The 24,403-nt window shown below is 37.3% G+C and overlaps 2 protein-coding genes across 2 annotated transcripts in view; one reads left to right on the forward strand and one right to left on the reverse strand.

Annotated features, from left to right (window-relative positions):
* siah1 (siah E3 ubiquitin protein ligase 1) overlaps positions 1–3,611 on the forward strand; it is a 23,054-nt gene extending 19,443 nt beyond the window's left edge. The window contains exon 3 of the mRNA XM_016483220.1: positions 1,488–3,611. Coding sequence (XP_016338706.1) covers positions 1,488–2,338 — 851 coding nt within the window. The 3' untranslated portion in view covers positions 2,339–3,611. The remainder of the gene's footprint in view (positions 1–1,487) is intronic.
* Positions 3,612–4,659: 1,048 nt separating this feature from the next.
* LOC107686284 (lon protease homolog 2, peroxisomal-like) lies at positions 4,660–24,073 on the reverse strand. The gene is given in 17 exon segments (XM_016483221.1): positions 4,660–5,031; positions 5,231–5,469; positions 5,575–5,759; positions 6,179–6,386; positions 7,730–7,848; positions 11,213–11,340; positions 11,939–12,065; positions 12,263–12,413; positions 14,803–14,816; positions 15,086–15,216; positions 17,767–18,025; positions 20,235–20,329; positions 20,595–20,758; positions 20,847–20,969; positions 21,073–21,204; positions 22,488–22,722; positions 23,717–24,073. Coding segments are annotated over 16 exon segments (2,526 nt in total). The 5' UTR covers positions 23,950–24,073; the 3' UTR covers positions 4,660–5,031; positions 5,231–5,247.
* Positions 24,074–24,403: the final 330 nt, after the last annotated feature.

Genomic DNA, 24,403 nt, shown 5'->3' on the forward strand with positions numbered 1-24,403 from the left:
TGATTCCCAATGCACACAAACTTCCCAGAATACTGAGTGCCTTGTTGGTTACAGTGTTTACTTCCTTATTAATTAGATTTTTATTAAATATTTATTTATTTGTAAAAAATGCTTTGTCTTCTAAAGTGTAATTATTTTTAATCCATTTTCAAATGATTTCAAATTTCTTAAATATAAATTAAAATAAATAAAATTATATCAGCTTTATATCGGCCACCCTGCTTTCCAAGATATCAGCATCGGCATCAGCTGTCAAAAAAACAATATCGGTCGACCATTAGCTCTGATCCTGCCATGCTGCTCCTTTGTTCTGTAGTCTCTTAATTGATGTCCATGTTAAATCTGCAATAGGGCTGCACGATTAATCGCATGCGATATTTAACGCGCATCTTATCAGTAAAGCCGGTTCTGTATCAGTCTTTTTTTATTTGCTCCCCAGTGCTAATTTATAGTTGCTTTTGTGCTTCCTATTAGGGATGCTCCGATCAGGATTTTTGCAGCCGATATGGAGTACCGATTTCTTGTCATGGTGATCGGCCGATACCGATGCCGATTCTGATGCTTCAAGCTTTATATAGACGGTTTCAATGGGCGCACGCGCCTGGCCCGAAGTTAACTTACGATCTGTGTTTGTTTATCAGTCTGGCTATGGCACCGGCTACAAACGCAGTTAAAGTTAAGGTGATGAGTAGACTGAGGTGACTATTAGTTCCACAAACACAGTATTGATATTCTGTAGTGGTGTAGAAAAAAAAAAGCGCTGGTGTTGGATCGGTATTGTCCGATTCTTAGAATTTGGAATTCTCTATGTAATCTTACACTGCAAAATAATAACTCAAAAAGATTAAAAGATAACATCATAATTATTTACTGAACCTTTAAATTAATCACAATTATATAATGAAAGCCATAAAAAACATACAATCGTCATAATTGCCAAAGCCCTAAAACAGACAATTAATCGCAATAACCGTGACTATTTTTAGACAATTAATCGTAAGCCAAAGGTCATAATCGTGACAGCCCTACTTCTGAGTCCACTCTCCATGTCTGGCTTAAAAAAATAAATAAATGAAGCGTGAAGATCTGTGCATTTTAGTCGTGCCAGAAATAGCTGCCCCAAGCCTTCCCCAGAGGCCCACGTCTGACTTATCGGTGGCACTAGACGGCTATATCTATGAGCCACTCAGGAAGAACAGGCCTCAGCGCTGCTGAGACTCTTTCATAGCTTTATTTGGAGTTTATAGTGGTTGAATCAGCAGAAACGTGTACCTTTTACCCCGAGGCTACATTGAAATGTCTACTGCTTTATGTTCAGGATGCAGAGGTGCTCAGGTCAGTGCATTAGATGCCAGCTGATCTCTGTTGTCATGCATAATGGAGTTCAGCTGCGGTTGGATTTGGTGTAAATGCATGTACCTCCATTTCCTTCTGGCTGTCTGTGTTAGCCATGCTAACTCTCTTCTCTGTCTCCCTCTGTTGTTCAGAAATGAGTCGCCAGACTGCCACAGCGCTGCCCACAGGAACCTCGAAGTGTCCCCCTTCTCAGCGCGTCCCTACCTTGTCGGGCACCACCGCATCCAACAGTGACCTCGCCAGCCTGTTCGAGTGCCCGGTCTGTTTTGACTATGTGCTGCCGCCCATCCTGCAGTGCCAGAGCGGCCATTTGGTTTGTAGCAACTGCCGGCCCAAACTCACCTGCTGCCCCACCTGCAGAGGCCCTCTTGGTTCAATCCGCAATTTGGCCATGGAGAAAGTGGCCAACTCAGTGCTTTTCCCATGCAAGTATGCCTCATCGGGCTGCGAAGTCACCCTACCGCACACAGACAAGGCTGAACACGAGGAGCTTTGTGAATTCCGGCCATACTCTTGCCCCTGTCCTGGCGCCTCCTGCAAGTGGCAGGGATCTCTCGACGCCGTCATGCCCCACTTGCTGCACCAGCACAAGTCCATAACCACGCTACAAGGTGAGGATATTGTCTTCCTGGCCACAGACATCAACTTGCCTGGGGCGGTGGACTGGGTCATGATGCAGTCATGCTTCGGCTTCCATTTTATGCTCGTGCTGGAGAAGCAGGAGAAATATGACGGCCACCAGCAGTTCTTTGCCATCGTGCAGCTGATCGGCACACGGAAACAGGCGGAAAACTTCGCCTACCGGCTGGAGTTGAACGGCCACCGGCGGCGACTCACCTGGGAAGCGACGCCACGTTCAATTCATGAGGGCATCGCCACCGCCATCATGAACAGTGACTGCCTTGTGTTTGACACCTCCATTGCTCAGCTGTTTGCAGAGAACGGCAACCTGGGCATCAACGTCACCATATCCATGTGCTGAGGACTAACAGCCGTGCATACTTGAACGCATACACACACATACAAACATGAAACCAGACATTTCAATACACCGCAGGATACCTTGAGTTGTGCTTGGGGGACGGGGGAGTAGCTAACCTAAGGAACTTTTTGCTGTTGTTCGTTCCGAGTAGTCATCAAAAAAAAAACTGTTATTGGTTGGAGCTTGGCACGCCAATCCAGAACTCCTGGGTTTTCAATTTTATGCTACAATATTATATAAGTTAAATAATTAATGTATTCTACATTTTCGAGAGCAACATTCATTGCCCTTGAAGGTGTCGGAAAGCCACGTTTGTGGGATGGACATTTGCAAATGTGGCATTTGGAACGAGGGTTTGAGGAACGGCACGCTGAGCTGGATGGCGGTTGGGAATATTGATCAATTCTGGGGTGGGTTTGCTCACAATGCGCAACCCTTAGAGCAAGTTTTTGTTCGTTCTGTTGTTGTTTCCCAAGACGTTTTGTATTTCAATTCAGATAAAACACTAACTTTTATGTTCAAATATTAGGTTTTGTTTTATTCTAATCTTGCCCCCCACCCTACCCTTTTTTTGTTCCCTTTAATTTTTCCTACCTTGAGTATGATACAGAAAGGTTCTGGTAATTGGTGCATGACCACTGGATAAGTTATAACAAGTCCAGATTTCATTTTAGAAGTCTTGTTTGTTTCTGCCTGTCGCTGCAGTGTTTCTCCTGTTTGTTTTTGAAGGGATGGCTTGGCACACGCACATCAAGCCGGGTTATAAAAGCCACACTACTTTGTTTTTTATATCAAGTACACTTAAAAGATAGATACAAGTTGTACAGTATGTGTGAGATCATAAGTTTTGTTTCCTAACCTGGAAGCCCTCAATTACAAACACTGGAGTCAACACTGCATTGAATATCAGGCTAGGAACCGGGGCAATTAATACAGTTATTATAATGAGGTTATTGTCATAATTATCATTTTGTAATGACATAAGAAAATGGAATGAAAAAGGCTGTTGTAAACTTGTGGCTAATCTTCAGTGTTTGTAGATAGTGTTGTTCTTCAGAAGACATCAGTGTCTTTTCTCTTTTTGTAAGTCGATATTTTTGTTGCTGTTGTTCTTTGTATGTCTGTATTTCAGTTTTTTTGCAAGGATAGGGTGAAGCAAAGCCAAACATCTCTGTGGATACATTGTACTGTTGCTAGTCCTGATCTCTAATTTTATTTGTTTTATTGTTTGTTTTGTTCTATTTTGCCAGTAAATAAATCTATCTTTTTCATACTCTCTGTGAATTTTTCTCACTGCTCATTCTAAATTACAGCTGATGGTGATGCTGGCTTCATGTGGTTCCCGCTCCACCTCATCAGTGAGAATGACTCTACCAACTAGTTGTTACTTTGCATTGTCCTCGTTAGTTTGTCTGATAATGTGGAACTTGCTTTTTAACAACATGTAAACCTAAAACTATAATATTACTTTACAACTGACATTAAATTGCATTGTGTGCAACATTCATTTTTTCTTAATATGTTAAGCATGTTTTTAATTTCATGACTTTTTAGGAATGTTGTCATCCTATTGAAGAAAACGAATGAATAGGACATATTCAGAACCAAGACTGCTGGCAAAGTGGTTATTGTTTTGCTGTTTCCTCTTATAAGATCAGAATTAATATGTATTTTCCTCATGACGAACATCCTTGACAGGATTTTCACAACGTTTAAGCTAAAATGTGTCGCTAACATTGCCTAATGGAACTACAAAATGATTTTTCGTTTCATTTTTCATCTACAAAATGCGATTTCCCAATCTTCCACTGGTTGGACAAATGTAGTTCAACCCCAATCTCACAATATTGGTAGAGTCAATAAATGTTGTTGGTTAGGATGCTCAAATAAGTAGCGCCAGCATTTATACTTTTCTTGGAGCTCAATCTATATATAGCCTATAGCGGTCTCTACAAACTTTAGCTTTAAATAGGCTGTTTTCCAGGACCAAAGTGTGTGGAAATGAGCTCTTCATGAAGGGTATCTCTACCCTTCATGTGGAACTGACAGACTGAAGTGAAAGTGGCTAATCTACATCTTACAACATTTCCAAACACGCCTTGCATATTCAGGCCAGAGCTGTCATCCAGGTATTACAGTTCATCAAGAACAAGAACGCATTAAAGTGGGTCAAATGTCAGCTTTGAAGAATGAGGCTTGTAGGTGCTACCGATTCTAGAAACATTTCCTGTAGTGACAATGACTTTTCTGGCAGTTATTTAACGCTAACCTCCATTCGTTTGACATATCCAAATTTATTCCTTTAAATTGTACATAGTTGTCAACATATTTAAATTTTCCAGTTTTATATTTAAGAATTTTGACTTTCATTAGTCTAATTCATTTAATGAAAAACACTCTTGGTTAAATCACAATTTTCCCAAAAAAAAAACAAAGTATATTTGTATAATTATCTACAGTATCAACATCTGAAAAATTGTCAGAAACTTTTGCTGTCAGTTCTACAGGAGCAAAACTATACTCTTACAATATGTCAACAACAATCATCTGTAATTAAATCATAAACGAATTAGAGGAAAATTAATATCGGCTTGAATAAAGCTGGTTTGCTAGTATTCAGTGCTTAAGGTGAGAGTAAGTGCTTAGAGTTTAGCTTCCTTTGAGGAAAAACAACGTCTCGGGCTCACGAGTTTGTCTAGCACAGGGGTGCCCAAACTCGGTCCTGGAGGGCCGGTGTCCTGACGAGTTTAGCTCCAACCCCAATTAAACACGCCTGAACCAGCTAATCAAGCTCTTACTAGGCATGCTAGAAACTTGGCAGGTGTGTTGAGGCAAGTTGGAGCTAAACTCTGCAGGACACCGGTCCTCCAGGACCGAGTTTGGGCACCCCTGGTCTAGCAGCTACAATGTCAGAGTTTGCTGACAACTTGTGCATGACTGACAGCTGCGGGAAAACCGCCATCAAAGGCCGCTTTTAGGACTTCATCCAGAGTGCTGGCGAAAACAAAATCCAGGTCAGCTCGCACATGGGCAGGTATCTCCTCCAGATCTTTCTCATTGCGCTTGGGGACGATAACTCGTTTCAGATTGGCTCGATGAGCTGCCAAGACTTTATCCTTTATACCTCCCACCTGTAGAGAGACAAGATATATCTCGTGAGATATCAGCAACTTCCAATGATGAATGGTTTTGAAATAAATTCAGTTTCTGTGAAGGATGTGCTTTGGGTTTCTCACCGGCAACACCAGTCCTCTCAGAGTGATCTCTCCAGTCATGGCCACATCAGAGCGCACCAGCCGCCCGCTCAACAGCGAAGCCAGGCATGTTACTATTGTAACACCGGCGGAGGGTCCGTCCTTGGTAACGGCACCTGCTGGGAAGTGCAAGTGGATATCGGTACCCTCCAGAGGATCAGCGCTGCCTACAACAACATCATTCAAACACATAAATCAGTCTCGCTCACAGTCAATCGCTGTTGAAAATTCTTTGCCATCACAGGAATAAATGACATTTAGAAATACAGTATCTCACAGAAGCGAGTACACCCCTCACATTTTTGTAAATATTTTATTATATCTTTTCATGTGACAACACTGAAGAAATGACACTTTGCTACAATGTAAAGTAGTGAGTGTACAGCTTGTATAACAGTGCAAATTTGCTGTCCCCTCAAAATAACTCAACACACAGCCATTAAATTCTAAATACTCCTCACCTGGTTGCCGCCACACATGCTTGACACCATCTGAACAAAAAAAGTTATTTTGTTAATTGTAATAATATTCACAAGACTTTTTTATGTTAAAACAAATTTTAATGTAGTGTATGTCTGTAACTTACCATTAGTAAGGAGGTAGGTTTTGGCATTGCTGCGGAGCCAGCTGATAGCTAAATGGGCCGATTCCTTCATGACATCGCCCAGCTGTCCCGTCAGAGTCAGCTGACCTTCTCCTTCCATACGACTGGCCTCCACAAACATGATCTCTCCACCCATCGGAGTCCAGGCCAGCCCGATCGCCACACCTGGCAGGGTCAGTCGCTCCGAGACCTACAAACATAAGACAGCTCTGGTTACATACTTAACATACTTATCTTAACATGTCAAAAAAATTACACATATAAATGTTTAAAAACACAGCAAGCTTATGGTTTATTCCCAACACATCTCGATTAAGAATTTGCCCCATTAAAAGTAAGAAAGCTTGATTTTATAAACGTTTTGGTAACACTTTAGTATAGGGACCGATTCTCACTATTAACTAGTTGCTTATTAGCATGCATATTATTATCATATTGGCTGTTTATAAAGCACATATTCTGCAGCATGACCATATTCTACATCCCTAATCCTAACCAATACTTAAACTTAACAACTACCTTACTAGCTCTTAATAAGCAGCAAATTAGGAGTTTATTGAGGCAAATGTTGTAGTTAATTGTTAATACCGAGAATTGGACCTTAAAATAAAGTGACCAATGTTTCTTTCAAAAACGTTACCTTTTGTTTGTTTGTATACTTGGTAAACTAACTGCAGAAAGTCGAGTGCTAACGTAAGTTTTCAAAAGAAGAAGATGTGTGATAGACTGCCTCTGGTCTCTTCCCCATAGGTATGGCAGGAATGCAGCCTCCATTACAGAGAAGAGAGAGCACTTCTCCTCTGAGAAACACAACAGCACAGCATAGCACAGCACAGCACAGCACACACAGGGCCGGGGGCTAGCAGTCCGAAAGGTTTGTGGACAATCGAAGAACCACACACAATTAATGACAGGACCGCACTTAAAATGACTTCAATTTAAAAGAACACAGACTACTAGGCTTTTCTGAAGAACATGTAGGTGATGCTTGCTCATTCAAAACTTGCCGTCGTGATGCTCGGATGTTTTGGTTGTTGCTATGCCGTTGCTAAGATGTTCTGGGTGGTTGCGAGAGCCTACTCCCAAATCCTTATGATATGCGGGTCCCTAGACATACACTACCATTCAAAGGTTGGGGAGATTTTTGAAAACGTGAAGACTCTTTTTCTCATCAAGGCTGCATTTGCTAAACATTTGCTAGTCTGAAATATTATTACAATTTACAATAACTGTTTTCTATTTAAATATATATTTAAAAATAAATTTTTAGCAGCCGTTACTACTGTCTTTAGTATCACACGACCCTTCAGAAATCATTCTAATATGCTGATTTGGTGCTGAGGAAACATTTATTATTATTGTAAATGTTGAAAACCGTTATGCTCCTTAATACTGTATTCTCTACACAAAAAATGCTTTTGAATTTCTTATAATGATCATACACAAAAGTGGAGAGACTTGAAGTGCTTTCTAAGCATTTTAGAAACATTTCCTGAATAGACACGAGCCTTCAGCCATTTATTTGATACTAACCTCCATTTCAAATACTGGCGGCCCAAGAATATCCTTAAGGGCAATGTGGTCTATAACAATTGGCATCTCTGGAGGTGATGCTATCCCAGAGTCCTCCTCCTTGTTCTCTGTATTCTGGTCTGAAAGATACAAAGATCTTTCATGGGAAACTGGTGAAAACATTGATGGAGATTTTTAGTGGTGGTTTTTAGTCAATTTAAAACTCTGGTGTGTCAATATATAAAAGAGATAGGTGATTGACATTTCATGAACTAAAAGTAAACTCCATTTAAGCAGAGATAAAACCATATTCAGAAAAGTTGTGTGGAAAAAAAAGACAAAAAAAAAAAAGCTATAAAATTTTATAGCATGTCCATTATCATGTCTATTTGAGGCTTTTCATTAAGGAAGGTGACAGACATTGAGGCCGGAGGGGAGAAAAGTGAAAAGAAAAGCGAGAAAGAGAGCTGTCTGAAATAAGGGAGAATTATAGGCAGTAGAAAAATGCCACAGGGGTCCAGCTAAGGGGAGAGCAGGTGCTATCTTAATTTTGGGAGGAAACAATAAGGTATTATAGGTTTTAATATCACATATAATAAAGAAAGCAGCTTCAGGGTGTATTTACTTTCAGCGTACATCCATGTGTCTATTTTTTTTTAAATGTGTGTGTTGTGTATTTGCCCTTGGCAAGACACACAATTATATACATGCCCCTTGCTGCCCACAAGTCATGTGACTAGACTGTCAATGACATGCAAAGGAGGAGCATCATGTTCTGAAAAACAAAGGAGGAAAGTGCATATGCCATTCTGAGGAAAGACATAATAATGATTTATAAGATTTTGTTGTGCGTGATCAGTGCACATTTTCTAGGGAAAAAAAAAGTTGCTTTCATAATAATTCATCAAAATGTTGTACCTTTCTCCACCTTATTTTCTGCTGACAAGTCAAAGCAGACCAAGACAAATAATATTAACTGTATTATATTGTTTTAAAGGATAACTGAAATGCTGAAATAACTAAACCATGTATTGTTACTTCATTTTGTGGTTGTCATGAACATTACATATAAAGTAAATAGCTCAATTTTATGATTTAGTCAAATTCTGATGTATTAAATTAAATACCGCCCTGCATAATATTGCTCAGAAATGCATCATTTTACATAATCTAAATGCGTTGTGAATTCTGTTTCATGTTACCATGAAATCAAAATTAGCCATATTTATTTTATTGTTGCATGTGACTGGTCTTATGTAAATAATTTGTCACTGCAATTATATATAACACTGCACATGCCAACTTTAAAACTGCACTCAGAATGATAAAAAAATACAAAAAAAATCTGTTAATGAATTTATTTTAATGTTATAACATTTTTCATGTATTTAATATATTTGATTATTAATTTATTTTATTTTCACATAAGAAAACAAGGAAATATAATTCATTTGATTTAATTTAACTGATTTTAATAATTTTATTTTATTTAGACAGAAAGAAATTAATAGTGCTTTTGAAAAATTTTGTAAAATTATGCCTTAGTAATAGAAGTGGGATGGAGCTGGGGTGGGGGGGTATGGAAGCACATGCGACAGCTGTCATGATGTTCAGACTAAGAACACCTGCTACAAAGAGACTGAAAATAAATAAAAGTGCTCATACACTCGTTTCAAAGCTTTATTCTGGCTGTCAGGCAACATGGAGAGCAAAAGAAAACCCCTGACCCTCATCTCTCTAAATCTCATCGCACACATGGGCCATGCAGGAGAGGATTGAGAAGCAGAGTTTGGCTAAATCAGAGTCTGAACAGAGCGTTAACTGGCCGCGCTATTACTTCGGTTACAGAGGAGCAGCTGCAGCGAGACGTGAAGGGGAGTTCTAAGGCCGTCTGTTAGCACGCTTTACCCTCCTCCACCCCTCAGGGGGCCCATGCTTAGAGAGATTGATGACCAACATGTGCATGTGTGTTCTGAGGTTTTCATAATGTGTGAGACTAGTTTTTCTAACTGTACGTTTCATAATTTCTCAGCGTGGGTTCCCTTACACATGCTCTTTAGTCTGAACACACTTCTAGAGTTAGTGTGTACTTGATTCCGTCTGTGTGGCACAGCGAGGGAAAGTATGTGTTATGGATTGTGCTGAAGTCAGCCGTCTGTATGTGGCACGGAATGCTAAACCCTTTCTAAGCCACTGCTGTCAGGAAGCAATACACAATAGACATACAGAAGCATTCCTCAATTGAATGCATTCTTAAGAGTGTCCTACTAGATGCAAGACTAGTGGTCCATCATTATGGGGATTTTTAAGGACAATACAGATGCCATTATTTAAAGAGTGGGTGAATAAAATAAAATAATAAAATAAAACTCCAGTGATAATAAAATATGTAATTATAACAAATTATATATTTCATATATTAGATTTAATAAGCTATTTTGTTTCAAAATATTTTTTGATAATAAAATAAATATTTGATAAATATAATTAATTTAATTTATAATTTAATGCATTTGTTATTTTATGAAGTCAAATAAAATATTTCCCTTTTTAATAAATGAAAATTTATTTATTTTAACATTTAACTATATATTTAGTATTTTATATTATATTATAGTTCATTTAATTTATTATATTTTAATTGTTTTCTTTTATAAATTATTTTGCACTGCCAATAAAATAACTGTATTTATTTGAACATTTGTATGTTATATATTCAATATATAATATAAGAATTTAATATCATTTAATTTAATTATTTTATTTTATAAATAATAAATTGATAATAACAATTTGATTTGATATATTAAATATATTCTAATTAATTCAATTTATTATAATTTAAACTTTCATTTTATTAAATACATTTTTGATGATACAATAACAATTTCTATTTATTTCATATATATTTTTATTTAATTTTATAAATAATAAATTGATAATAACAATTTGCAATTCTAATAATAATTGTATTTAAATATTGTTATATATTTAATGTATTATATTTTAATTGAATTGAAATCATTTTAATTTTATTTACATTTATTTTATTTTAAACATATAAAATAATAGTTTTGTCATGTTTTTTAATAGAATTTTTATTCAAGCAGCTGAATGGGGTTTGTCATTGAAAGTGTATTCTGCCTCATAATTACAGTGCGTCCAAACAAGTGGTGCAATGTGTTTTCAGCAACATATACATTTTCCTGTTCTCAATGAAAGCAAAATACTGCACAAAGTATCATCCCAGCCAATCAGAACATACTTTAGATTTAATATGTAGCTATGTGTACACTTTTTTTCATCCCATGACATTTCAGTGTGGGCAGAGATAGCCATTGGGACGCAACAAAGACAAGAGCACACTGGAACAGACTGTTTTATCTTTGCCCAAAAGCTACGACCATCAATCCTGAGTCTACGACTGAAGCAGAGCCGGGGGAGCTGGTGTAATTCCAGCCGTAAACAACAATGATGTGTGAGATGAAGAAGTCCCAGTTTTACCTGCATGTTGTTCAGTGGGGGACTCTGCTCTAGAGACCTTATGACCTTCAGCGACCTTCACAGCCACCGCTCGACAGATGGCCCCGATCTTCCTCTCCAAAGAGCGCACGCCTGCCTCCCGTGTGTACCTACAAACACATTCACACACAAATCACTCTGTCATTACTGCCGCTACTGCTGGGCCGGGGCCATGTATTGATTGCTTTTTAGCAGATAATCATCCCAAAATTAGCAACCTCTGAGGTAATTAATTAGTTTGCTCTGCAAACATCTCTAATTGACGATCCCTAATGGACTACAAACATTTAGAAGAGAAGTTTGGCAGCCTGTCATAAGATACGGTTTTGAAGGAGGGAGTGAGACAGCAGAGGATATAGTTTACAGGAGGAGACCCGGCTGGACAGCCCCATCTGTGACCCAAACTGCCCCTCTGTTTCACACAAACTTTTTTCAGCCTTAAGTTATATGTATGTTATCACCAATATATTCACCATTTAAAGTCAATGCAAGTGGTATGTTAACTTACAAATACATGTGGATGGAGAAGTTGGTTCATTTGTTAGTGTGTGTGATTAGTTCTTAACTGACAATGACTGCTCCTGTTTGGACACTTTAATCTCGCCCTTCTGTCCTCCATGTGAGTTATCAAGTGCCGTTATCAGCCTGAACCTCTTTAGAATACAAAACCCTGAGTGTGTGTTTGTGTGTGTGTGTTTGTGTGCATACTTGCTGATGATATCCTTTGTGGTGTCCTGTGGGATCTGGAGCTGTTGTGGGGTCAGTCCGTGCTGCTCCAACTGATGAGGGATCAGGTGCCGATGGGCGATTTCTACCTTCTCCTCCTGGGTGTATCCTAATGAGACACACATGCTGATATTCAGAACACAAATTACAATAAACTAATCAAGTATTCAACTGCAAAACCATCTGCTCGGTCGTAGGATAGACTTAATTGTGTTCGAGTTAAAATAGCCAGGAATTAATCACTAAAAATGTCACATCGTCAATGCCACATCCTGCTGTCTTTTTTGTCCGAAACTGAACTCTGACCTGGCACTTGGAGGACCTCCATTCTGTCCAGTAAGGCAGGGGGGATGGTGGCCGTGGTGTTTGCTGTGGCGATGAAGAGGACTTGTGAGAGGTCAAACGGCACGTTGAGGTAATGGTCGGTGAAGCTGTGGTTCTGCTCCGGGTCCAGAACCTGATAAAGGTCACAGTTTATTTGCACAAAATTCAGTGCAGTTTATGGGGGGACTTCTTAAAAATGCACAAACAGTTAAAATTCAGCATATTGCATAAGGAATGTTTTAACACAAAAGTTAGATTACAGTATTTTAACCACATGACAAATGGATCATGAACATGAACAGAAACTGCTCTAGCCTGAGGAGGTAACCATAGCAACAGTAGGCTTCTCAAGCCCCTTCTGTTAGAATCAGCACTAGATGGTACATTAACAAAACTAACACTGTCATCATTTATTTTTTTTTTTTATTAAGGATTCGCATATCATCATACAGTTCCAAACAGTTCCTTGATACATATATTAATCAATACCAATTATATTTTTGTAAAATATTTGTATAGAATATTTATCTTAATACATGTTGCCATATCAAACAACCAGTCAGTAAGTTAAATGATGCCTCATGAATCTGAAGTATACTATATAACAGTAAGGCTTTATGTTCACCAAAGCATTTTTTCCTGAGGCCAGCATATTTTTTCAATTGTTTGCAATGGGAGCACTTTGTATTTTTAAAAATAGGTGCTGCTGAGCACTGCGCATGGGTTGTTTTGGTCGCCAAGAGTTGGAAAATGGTTAACTTTGGGTAAAACACAGGGCTCGTCACTGTCACTTTGGTCACACTTTATTTTTATTCCAATTCTTGCCATTAACAAACTATTAACTACGACTTTTGCCTCAATAAACTTCTGATTTGCTTCTTATTAGTAGTTAGTAAGGTAGTTGTTAAGTTTAGGTATTGGTTAGGATTAGGGATGTAGAATACGGTTATGCAGAATATGTGCTTTATAAGTACTAATAAACAGCCAACATGTTAATAATATGCATGCTAATAAGGAACTACTTAATAGTGGGAATTGGTCCTTATACTAAAGTGTTACCGTCTTTAGGTGCAAAAACATCGAAATATTGAGAAAATCGCCTTTAAAGTTGTCCAAATTAAGTTCTTAGCAACGCATATTACTAATCAAAAATTAAGTTTTAATATATTTACAGTAGGAAATTTACAAAATATCTTCATGGAACATGATCTTTACTTAATATCCTAATGATTTTTGGCATAAAAGAAAAATCTATAATTTTGACCCATACAATGTATTTTTGGCTATTGCTACAAATATACCCGTGCTACTTAAGACTGGTTTTGTGGTCCAGGGTCACATATATGTTTAAATAAATATTTAATAAATAAGTTATGACATCCAGTGTGTAAATCAATATATTTCAACAACAATTAGAAATGTTATAATTTAGAAGCAAATTTAAAAACTGCATTATGTGCATTTTACAAGTTTGCATACATTTTTTAAGTTGAGTCTTGATTATTATATTTAAAGGTGGGGTATGTATTTTCTCAAAAACGCTTTAGAAAACTGAGTCGGGCCGAGTACCAAAACAAAATTGTAGCCAATCAGCAGTAAGGGGCGTTTCTACTCATGATGCGGAGGAGAGAGTGCTCAGTGCATAGGACGGACATTAGCCGAGCCGAGCGACGACAGAAAGATAGAGATGGCGGATAAAAAACAAAAGATGAAAACGTCTGCGGAACACAAGGCGGCTTACGATAAGGCAAGATGTAGGACCCGTGTAAATTTCGGATCAGCTTTCCAGCACTGGAGAGAACTCAAGGAGCGGGAAGGCCTGTGATCGGACGCCGAGGTTGCTTTGTTTCTTCTCGATAGGTGAGTAACATTGGTTTTGCTTTGTTTCACAGAACTAATATATGATTTGAAATATCAACATTGGCTACCAGAAATCACTTACCCCACCTTTAAAGATAAATAGTAACTGAATTTAAGTTTGCGTTCAGTTGTTAATTGTAACCTTATAGTTTGGAGCATAAGCTGAGGTAGGTTTTTATCCATAAGAAAATTAGAATTATAACTGTATTTATTTAAAGAGCAATTTGTTCAGCAAACCACTGTTTAATAAAAAATAAAAATTATGTTTAGTTTTCCCCCCTGCTGTACCGAAACCATACCGAACCGTGATGTCAAAACCGAGGTATGTAACGAACAGTCATGTTTGTGTACCGTTACACCCCTACCATTTATATCATCACATAATATCACAAACAAACCCCAATGGACCTTTAAATAGTTAAAGAGATAGTTCACCCAAAAATGAAAATTTGCTGTTAACTTATTCACCCTCAGTGAATTTTTTCTTCTTCAGTAGAACAGTAAATAAGATTTTCAGCTGAAACTGTGGTCCTTAGTGATTCATAAAAGTCAATGGCTACAGCAAATTACTAATGGCAAATGAATAGCCTTGGCTTCTGACGATATATTGATGACTTAGGAAGCGAAATGATCACTCTGTGCAAGAAACTGAACATTATTACCTGTAATCCAGAGCCTCAGGCAAACAGTCTGGAGTGATGTCCAGTTCACAAACGGATCATTCTTTTGAATTGGTTGTTTTTAGTGAACTGAATGAACCAGTTCACCAGATCGGACTGAATCATCTGAAACAGTTCACGACTCGAGCAGCACAGAGCTACAGGTTACTCAATCAAAACTCACTTTCAGACGCCTGACAGTCACTCCGACTCGAAATGAGCCAAAATAGCAGCATATCTGATCATATGATGCTGGTTTTGCCAACTCATTCAGCACTCCAGTTACTCTAACAGTCACCGAACTCAGGGCTCTTCCCCAGTTTGTCCACCTCGTCCAATAAAAAGATAGGATTGTTTACCCCAGCAGTCTTCAGTCCATTTATAATGCGACCAGGCATGCTACCCACGTACGTGCGTCTGAGGACGGAGACACATGGAGATAAAGTGGGAGTGGGAAGAAAGTATCGAGAGGGAGAGATAAACGATGAAGTAGAAAATTATGAGAGGAGTGAAAAAAAAGATCTGTATCAGTGCTCCGGTGGGCAAACAAAAGAAAAGATCACAATCATCCTACATAGTGACCTGAAGTGCAACTGTTTTGACGCGGTCCCATTCAGGTCGCTGTTGGCTGTCTGTAGGTGTTACTGCTGATGGAACATAATTGATGTGCTGCGTAACAGGTTATAGCATGAATCACAAATGCAATTTGAAAATGAATAAATATAATGAATAACTTCTTGATAATGTTGCTGGATGAGGCACGAGTGCATCTGATGTGGTTGAAAACACTAAAACTAGTATTTCATCCTACTGAACTGACAAAAGACAGGATGCGAAGACAGACAGGATGGAATTGTGCCCTAATTACAGGGGCTGTAAGACTGTCATTAAACTTTATACACTATACTGTAGTAAACTAATGCAGACTCTTTTAAAGTGACGTGCAATGAACAAGACAAATGCAGAGAGTGTGTGGGAAAAGTCTCATAAGAGCTGTTTGTCCTAAGGACACATTTTCCGTATGTGAGTGTGAGGTCTGATGTTAACCAATCAGAAAACACGAAGGCTCGCCCTGGCCTGCAGGGTGTCATGATCGTTATCACCTTCTAGTTTCTAAAGTGACAAGAGATCAGAGGGAACATCAAAGTCATCAGTGCAGGTCATGGTTTAAAGTTTCGCTCGTTATAGAAGGGGCACTACGTCACGTCTCTTTGGTGGGTTCATCACAGTCTGATACCTCAATCTGACGCATCTGCACACATTTGCATTGCCGCATGCTTCACATGTTGGTTGTGACTCACCATTTAATGGCAAAACAACACCTGAATGGCTATATTGAGTTTCAGCATCTGAAGGATCTTGGATTAGTAACGTAACACCAGGGTTAATCACAGTAACATCAGGGTTGGGTCACAAGTTTTTAGCAATGCACTGGAAATATGGCCTTTTTTAACAGTAATCTTAACAGATGGTTAATGTTTATATAGTACACACTTTAGGATTGTGCCAACAGATGATAGTATCGTGTATCGATGATAGTCTAAGATATCGCCTGTGGCTGATCCCACTGACAATAGCAAGACACTTATTATTATTATTATCATCAGGGTAGTAATACTATATTAGGGCTTGATTTGTTCCATCATATTTCTTTTTCCGTGTTTTTACAGTGTTGCGCGTTATAACCAATCACACACGATTCCGTTGAGTTTATGAACAATGGCCAATCAGAGGCATTCAGATGAGTCATTGCTGATTTTTTTTTGTTGCCTTTTGTTGTGCGCACATTCGCTGACTGAATTCAGCTCTCTCGCATATTCTCTAATCATAAACAACAAAGTGCAGATGTACGTGCAATGTAAGTACAAGAGATTTATTCATCATACAGTGTAGACATCTTCACAGATTATAACGGAAGTGTTTTTTAAAAGTGCATAAACTCGTGCAGGACTCAAGTCAGTGATGGTGATGCATGTTCTTTACTCGTTTTCTGTAGCTGCTGTTTGAATAACTGAGGAAATGTAATATTATAATTAATAACTTACAATGTTTCTATTAAATTGTTATCATGTTAAAAACAAATTCAGTCATATTAAAAACATTAGGCTGCTTTTAGCCATACACTGGAGTTGGTTTACTTTCTAGCAATGAAACTAAGTAAATAAATAAATTAGTGCGATAATATCATGTATCGGTGATCTCGCAGGCTAACGATAGGACGATATGACAATTAAAGATATTGTCCAACACTACCACACTATCTTTCAAAGGTTTGGGGTTAGTATGATTGTTTTGGAAAGAAATCAATACTTTTATTCAGCAAGGATGCAACAATTTGACAAAAAAGTGGGAGTGAAGTCTTTTGCATCGTTACAAAAATATTTTAAATACATTTTGTTCTTTTATTCATTACAGAATCCTGAAAAATGTATCAGTTTCCACAAAAATATTAAGCATGTTTTCAAAATTGATAATAATAAAAAATGTTTCTTGAGCACCAAATCATTTGAATGACTTGATCATGTGACACTAAGACTGTAGTAAAGGCTGCTGAAAATTTGCCATCACAGGAATAAATTACATTTTAAAATATATTAAAACAGAAAACAGTTGTTTTAAATTGTAAAAATATTTCACAATATAACTTTTTGATCAAACAAATGCAGCCTTGGTAAGCATAAGAGTCTTCTTTTTTTTTTTTTTAATCTTACCAACCCCAAATTTTGAACCATAGCGTATATTTATGTGCAGTCAGACTTTTGATTATCAGCCTGAAGTCTTGCCCACACAGCTTATTCTGTCCAAGAAAAGCCTACATAAAATAGAAGGATCTGTCTGACCTGCATGTAAAATGACCAACCACAGTTTCTTCTTCAAAGCAGTCTGACACTGAGACTATATGTATCGTATAGCATACCTGTTTGAAGATCAGACATTGAGTGTACCACCTTTATAATGACCTCTCACCTGTGGCCACGGATGTCAGAGTGATCACAGACTCCTCCTAAGGCGATGCGATGGAACTCTCGACCCAGAGTACGCGCAATGGAACGCCCGACGCTGGTCTTTCCCACACCAGGGGGTCCCACAAAACACAGTATGGGACCCTTAAGGGTGCTCTTGAGCTGCCGCACTGCCAGATACTCCAGCACCCTTCTCTTCAGCTTCTCCATGGCATAGTGATCATTATCCAAGAGCACCCGTGCCGCACGGATGTCCAGGCAATCTGATTAGACAACAATGACAGACATGAGAGTTAACATAATGCAGATATACACTACCGTTCAAAAGCTTGGGCTCAGTAAGAATTCTTTTCAAAGATATTTATTCTTTGGTTAGCACGGATGCATTAAATTGATCCCTAAAAACATTTTTAATGTTACACAGGATTTCCATTTAAAATGAATGCTGTTCTTTTAAACTTTATATTAATCAAAGAATCATGAAAAAATATTAAATGATATAAGTGAACTTTAATAATAATAATAAATGTTCTTGAGCTCTAATCAGCATATTAGAATGATTTCTGAAGGATCATGTGTCACTGAAGACTGGAGTAATGGCTGCTGAAAATTCAGCTTTACCATCACAGGAATAAATTACATTTTAAAATATATTCAAATAGAAAACAGTTATAATAATATTTCGCAATATTTCCTTTTTTTTCTTCTTCAAATAAATACAGCCTTGGTGACCAAGTGTCTTCTATAAAAAAAAACATAAAAAAGATCTGAACTGTAATTTAAAATAATAATAATAATAACAAAATAATGCATATTATTGCTTGAAATTGCAACAGCTTGAAATACATAATAAATATATTGGTTATTGACTTTTCTTGTCATTAATTGATAATAAATTGCCGATAAATTTTCTAAAATTACACAAACAATATCTATGCACAATTGCTTCAGCCCTTGATTGCACGCATGTTGTAAAAATTCTGAAAGGAATGCATGCGAGTATTTTATCAAAGACATATGCATTTCCACCGCCTGATGTAATAAGACACAGACATACGTGCAGCTGTCTCAAAGTAAACCTAAACTGGGCACAGGATTTTCTTTACGGTTCTCACAAATCATGGATTGTCTATTCTGTATTTACAGCAGAACATTCATGTAAGGCCAGACCTCTCTATTCCCAGCTTTTTAACCGCCAATCTAAACCACTAAATCAGTTTTCATCTAATGCAGTCCCACCCTTGAGCGTTGAGCTTAAAAGACTGTGAAATAGACTTCATGTACATGAGACTTTCCCAGCAGAATTCCAGCCCCAGTTTAATGCTTCTCAACATACAGTCAAACACTCTAGCTGTGCTTGGCAAGATAATTTGCTGTACTTGAGTTCTCAGCGTCCTCCATGTGGCCATGGAGAACATGACAAGAATAACATGTAAACAGTTCAAATCTCTCTCCACCTCTAGACAGAGAGCAACTCATTTCACAAAATGTGGTAAAAGACTCCCTCTACTGGTGGCTCCCTCAAACTGTTAGATTAAATTAGTTATGTTATCTAAATATTCAGTTAACTCAACTCTAAGCAAATTATTTAAATACAACATTTAACATTCTATTAACCCTTTAAAAAAATTCAACCAGTTTATTATACATATAATGGTAACAATTACATAGGCCATTTAGAAATTTATATTACCGTTAAAAAAATCTGGGGATGGTAAGATTTTTTGTTTTTGAAAGAAGCCTCTAATGCTCACCAAGGCTGCATTTACTTGATCAAAAATACAGTACATAGTAATATTGTGGAATAGCATTAGAATTAAAATAACAGGTTTCTATTTTAATATATTTTAAAATGTAATTTATTCCTATGAGGGCAAAGCTGAATTTTCAGCCTACAAAACTTCAGTCTTCCGTGTTACATGATCATTCAGAAATCATTCTGATTTGGTTGTGCTGCTTAATATTTTTTGAAACCATAATTTTTCCAAGATTATTTGAGCAATAGAACAGCATTTATTTGAAACAGAACACTGTAACACTGTAAAAGTCTTTACTGCTCTTTTGACCAATTTAATGCATGATGTTGAAAAAATAATAATATCTCCAAGTAAAAAAAATACTTTTACTTTAAAAAAAAAATACTTTTTAAATACCCAAACTTTTACTAGTTTTAATATTTTAAGATGGATTATGCATGGATGGAATAATTAAATTTCTTAATGCTATACTTAAATACTATGTATTTTATTATATTTAGCATTATATAAAATATAAAATGTAGTATAATATACTACTTTAAGGTTAGACATAAATATGTTTAATAATTAATAATAAGTGAGCAATTCTATTTGTAAACTCCATTCCAAAATCAAAGATGGATGTATACAAAAACGCAAATACATTTTGTTCATTTTATTTTATTTTATTTTATTTTATTTTTTAATTGTATTTTATTTTATTTTCCTTTCTAACCTGTAGTGCTCTTGCTCCAGGGAAGCTCTACCATCATCTCCAGATAGTTGCGGGTGAGGGCATGCTCTGGCATGGACTGTGGCATCTTTTTTAATCTGTGTAAAAAAGAAGAAAAAAAAACATTCTCTGAGAGTAGGGTAGATGAGGAAGAAATCCTGGGAGGAACCATTTTGGCAGGGGGAGCCATTCATGTTTTATTAATTAAAATATTGATTAAACTGTAAAGAAATTGACTTCTTTGCAATACATTTAAAGACAACAGAACAGATGCGGGCACTGGTCAGCGAAAAGTCCCTTGCCGTCTAACACGTAGCTAACCATGAAATGTGGTTTCCTCTAAAAAAAATTACCAGAACGTACCGTTTTAGCTCCTTGAGACACACACGCAGTGCTGCTTCCGGCATAGCTGCTGCCTTCACCTTCTTCTCCAGCATAGCCGTGTCATCTCCATCTTCATCCTCTGCCTCCTCATCCAGTGAGAACTGACGGCCTGGGAACACACCACCTTTACGGATGGCCAACACCTAGGAGAAAGAAGAAGGACTGTGTAATAGAACAGGACGTGTGGAGGAGGGTGTTTGTGAGGCAGAGGAGAAACACATGTTGGCCTACTCTCTTGTCATCGTCAGGTCTGCGTTTGCGGGTCTTTTGCAGCAACTTGAGCCCCTCAATTTGTCTGGTGAGCAGAGGAAGAGCCTTCTTAAACCGTTCTTCCAAGTCTACTGCATCCAGCACCTGCCAACAAACAAAAATATTAAAATAAAGGCATATTTAGTTGTTGTATGATCACACTAGTCAAATCATTTAACACAAACAATAACCCTTTTTACTGCAGCACCTGCAGTTTCTCTTTGTTGGAAGTGCGGATCATGGAGGCCAGGACATCCGGTAGGGTTTCTCTGGGCAGACTGTCCAACAGCCTCCTGAGTTTAGCCACCACAGGCACTGACATGTCCAACATCCCAACCAGCTGGACAAAGAGAGACCAGACGACACTGTCAATACACTGAATGAAAAGCCTACATGCAATGAATCATCCTGCAGCATCTGGCAAAGAATGAAGCCTTTATATTCATTCAGTGTTTAAATGATGACTCACTCTATAGATGAATGATGCCAAATGGGAAAAAAACTCACAATCACATTCATCTTTTCTTCAGTCATGAAAAAATGATGTCCTTGATTATTACTATTGTTCATATCTCTTAGCAATATCTTTTTTGAAAACTTTGGATGCCATTTAAGAACCTTTTTTATTTAAATTGTAGTCCATCACACAACAAATTTATCACATTTTCAAGATGGATATTTTTGCTGTTAAAACAAAAGAAGTGTTTGGTAAAAGTAGGTAAGTGACCTGATTGGTTACCGGAGATCTTGAGAAAGAGACAAGATTATTGATTGACTTATTATTTATGCATTTATTTATTTTAGTGCTGTCAAATGATTAATCGCGATTAATCACATACAAAATAAAAGTTTTTGTTTGCATAATATATGTGTGTGTTCTGTGTATATTTATTATGTGTATATATAAATACACATACATACAGTATATATTGTGACAATATTTACGTGTTTTTACATGTCTATATTTATATTCATATAATTTATATTATAAATAAATATATTTAATATATAAACATAACATTTTTCTGAAATATATACATGCATGTGTGTGTATTTATATATGCATAATACAGCACTAATTTATTTAGACATTTATGTTACAAATAAATGTTATGTTATGTTGAACTTTCTATTTATCAAAGAACCCTGAAAAAAATGTAACATAGTATTCACAGAAATATTAAGCAGCACAACTGTTTTGTTCACTGGTAATAATAAGAAATGTTTCTTGAGCACCAAATTAGCATATTAGAATGATTTCTGAAGGATCATGTGACAATGAAGACTGTAATATCTGTTGGAAATGTAAGCTTAGCCATCACAGGAATATATTACATTTTAAAAATATATTACAATAGAAAAAAAAGCTATTTTAAATTGCAATAATATTTCACAATATTGCTGATTTTACTGTATTTTTTATCAAATAAATGCAGACTTGGTGAGCGTAAAAGACATCCTTCAAAAATATTTAAAAGTTTTAACATTATATTATATTACACAAAGGTGTATCAAATGAATAATATCTGTGATTTCAGGACACTGTGGTAATAACCTGGCATTTTTATAGACTATTAACAGAATCATAACATAAACAAAAACGCAGGTTCCTTTACTCCTGACCTGTACAGCCGCCTGATGGAACCTCAGTGACAGCTCCCCCAGCTCTCCATCAGCCTGATCTCCCTCTGTGTACTGCTCCAGTTTGTCAAGCTGTTCCACCTCGGCCACGGGGAAGGGTCTCTCTCTCAGCAGCTGGGTCACACGAAAACGACACAACCCCGTAATGAGCAATGTGTAGTGCGGTTTTGGCCAATTGCTGCCCACAACCTGGACTGCCAGTCCTGCTGTGCCAATACTGAGAAGACAGAAGTACAAATTAAAGTAATGAGCCCTGAGTTTTGTTTCCTATCAAATCTAATTTATGATATCTGAGTAGGTTTTATGACAACCCTGCCATCTAACAGAGGCACCAAACATTCTGAATAATGATTATAAATAAAAACAATAATTTTATAACTCAATATTCTATCTTGTTTCTATTTAAAATTCTTCTAGACATTGAAATTGTGTATTACAAAAGCTAAAATGAGTTAATGTACACATATTATGTACTGCATATTGGAAATTCTGGCCGTGTGTTAAAACCTATTAAGCTGCCAACCAAGACAGTATCACAATCTGGCTTGGAAATGCTTTCATGATTATTGGATAAGTATTTAAAAAAATATAGAGATTGCTGGGGAGGATCTCCATTTTGTATGGAGGATATATGGCTTTCTAAACCACCATGCAGAGCATAGCCAGAGAACTTTAAATTTGCTATAACATTTCTATGACTGTTGACATTTTATATTTATATATTTACATAACATTTACAAGCTCGGGCTTTTTTATATTCTCTTATATTTTCTTTTTTACTTCGAGACAGCCATTGGTTGCTGACAGAGCATAGCAGACTTGCAAGGTTAAAGTCCAACTGCTGCTCAAACGAATATTCTAGTAAACAAACATTGCTGCTAGTAGTCTGTAACATAAGGAAATACATAAATAAACAAGAATGCAACTACACATTCTGAGGGTAAAGTTCAGTGAACATAAAATAGTATCTGCCACGCTTGTCAGTCCTCACCCTAACAAACATTAACGTTACCATGGAAAACAAAAGTTCTGGGAATATGCAAAAGTGACACATTATAAACCTTTACAATACAATAAAAGTTACTCATTGTTTTTTATCATAAAATCATAACAAATGACCTCCTTCAAATGGTTTCATAAGGAAACTCAATGACAGTTGCCTCACACTGGTTCTGCAGCGGGTTTGGCCGTCTCTGACAGCACAGACCCACCTATGTAAGGACGGGAGCTCATCGCTGTCGTGCACGGGGTCTCTGGTGTTAGGAATAACCCCGATGATGGTGCTTTTTAGCGAGGTGCCCTTCAGCAGTCTGCTCTTGACTAACTGCATGTTTCTCGCCGTGTCGACGCTGATTCTCATGGTCGAGCCCGGTAACAGCACTCCATCATCAGTGCACAGCAAAGGCAGCCGGCTGGGGATTTGAATACCACTATTGGATGACATTTTGTAGGGTTTGGATAGACCTTTCAAGTTTAAAACTACTAATCGCAGTGAACTAAGGTGCAAGGAACGCCTTCATCGCACGACAAACTGGGGCAAATGAAAACAGGAAGCTGGAACTACGACAGGTGCAGTAGGACAATCTTGATGTGCAAACGGAAACGCCTACTTTTTGTGAAACCACGCAGAATGCAGCCAAATGTACACTGTGTTCTCTCTCTTTGTACTGTGTTCACTTAAATATGCTTTGGAGACTCGGGAAAATTTGAGGCGGTCGGGCCGGGGTCCATTAAAGGGGCTTCATTAAACTTCAAATTATTAAATATACTAAAACAATCTAAGATAAATGCCTGAAAACGCTAAAAAATAAAAATAAAAATAAAAATGTACAATATGTAAACTTATTTCATATTTTAATTTGTCCCCACAACAATTTTTTTAATTGATTTGTAAAAAT

Source organism: Sinocyclocheilus anshuiensis, unplaced genomic scaffold (assembly GCF_001515605.1).
Source record: "Sinocyclocheilus anshuiensis isolate Anshui unplaced genomic scaffold, SAMN03320099.WGS_v1.1 scaffold481, whole genome shotgun sequence".
Taxonomy (NCBI): Eukaryota; Metazoa; Chordata; class Actinopteri; order Cypriniformes; family Cyprinidae; genus Sinocyclocheilus; species Sinocyclocheilus anshuiensis.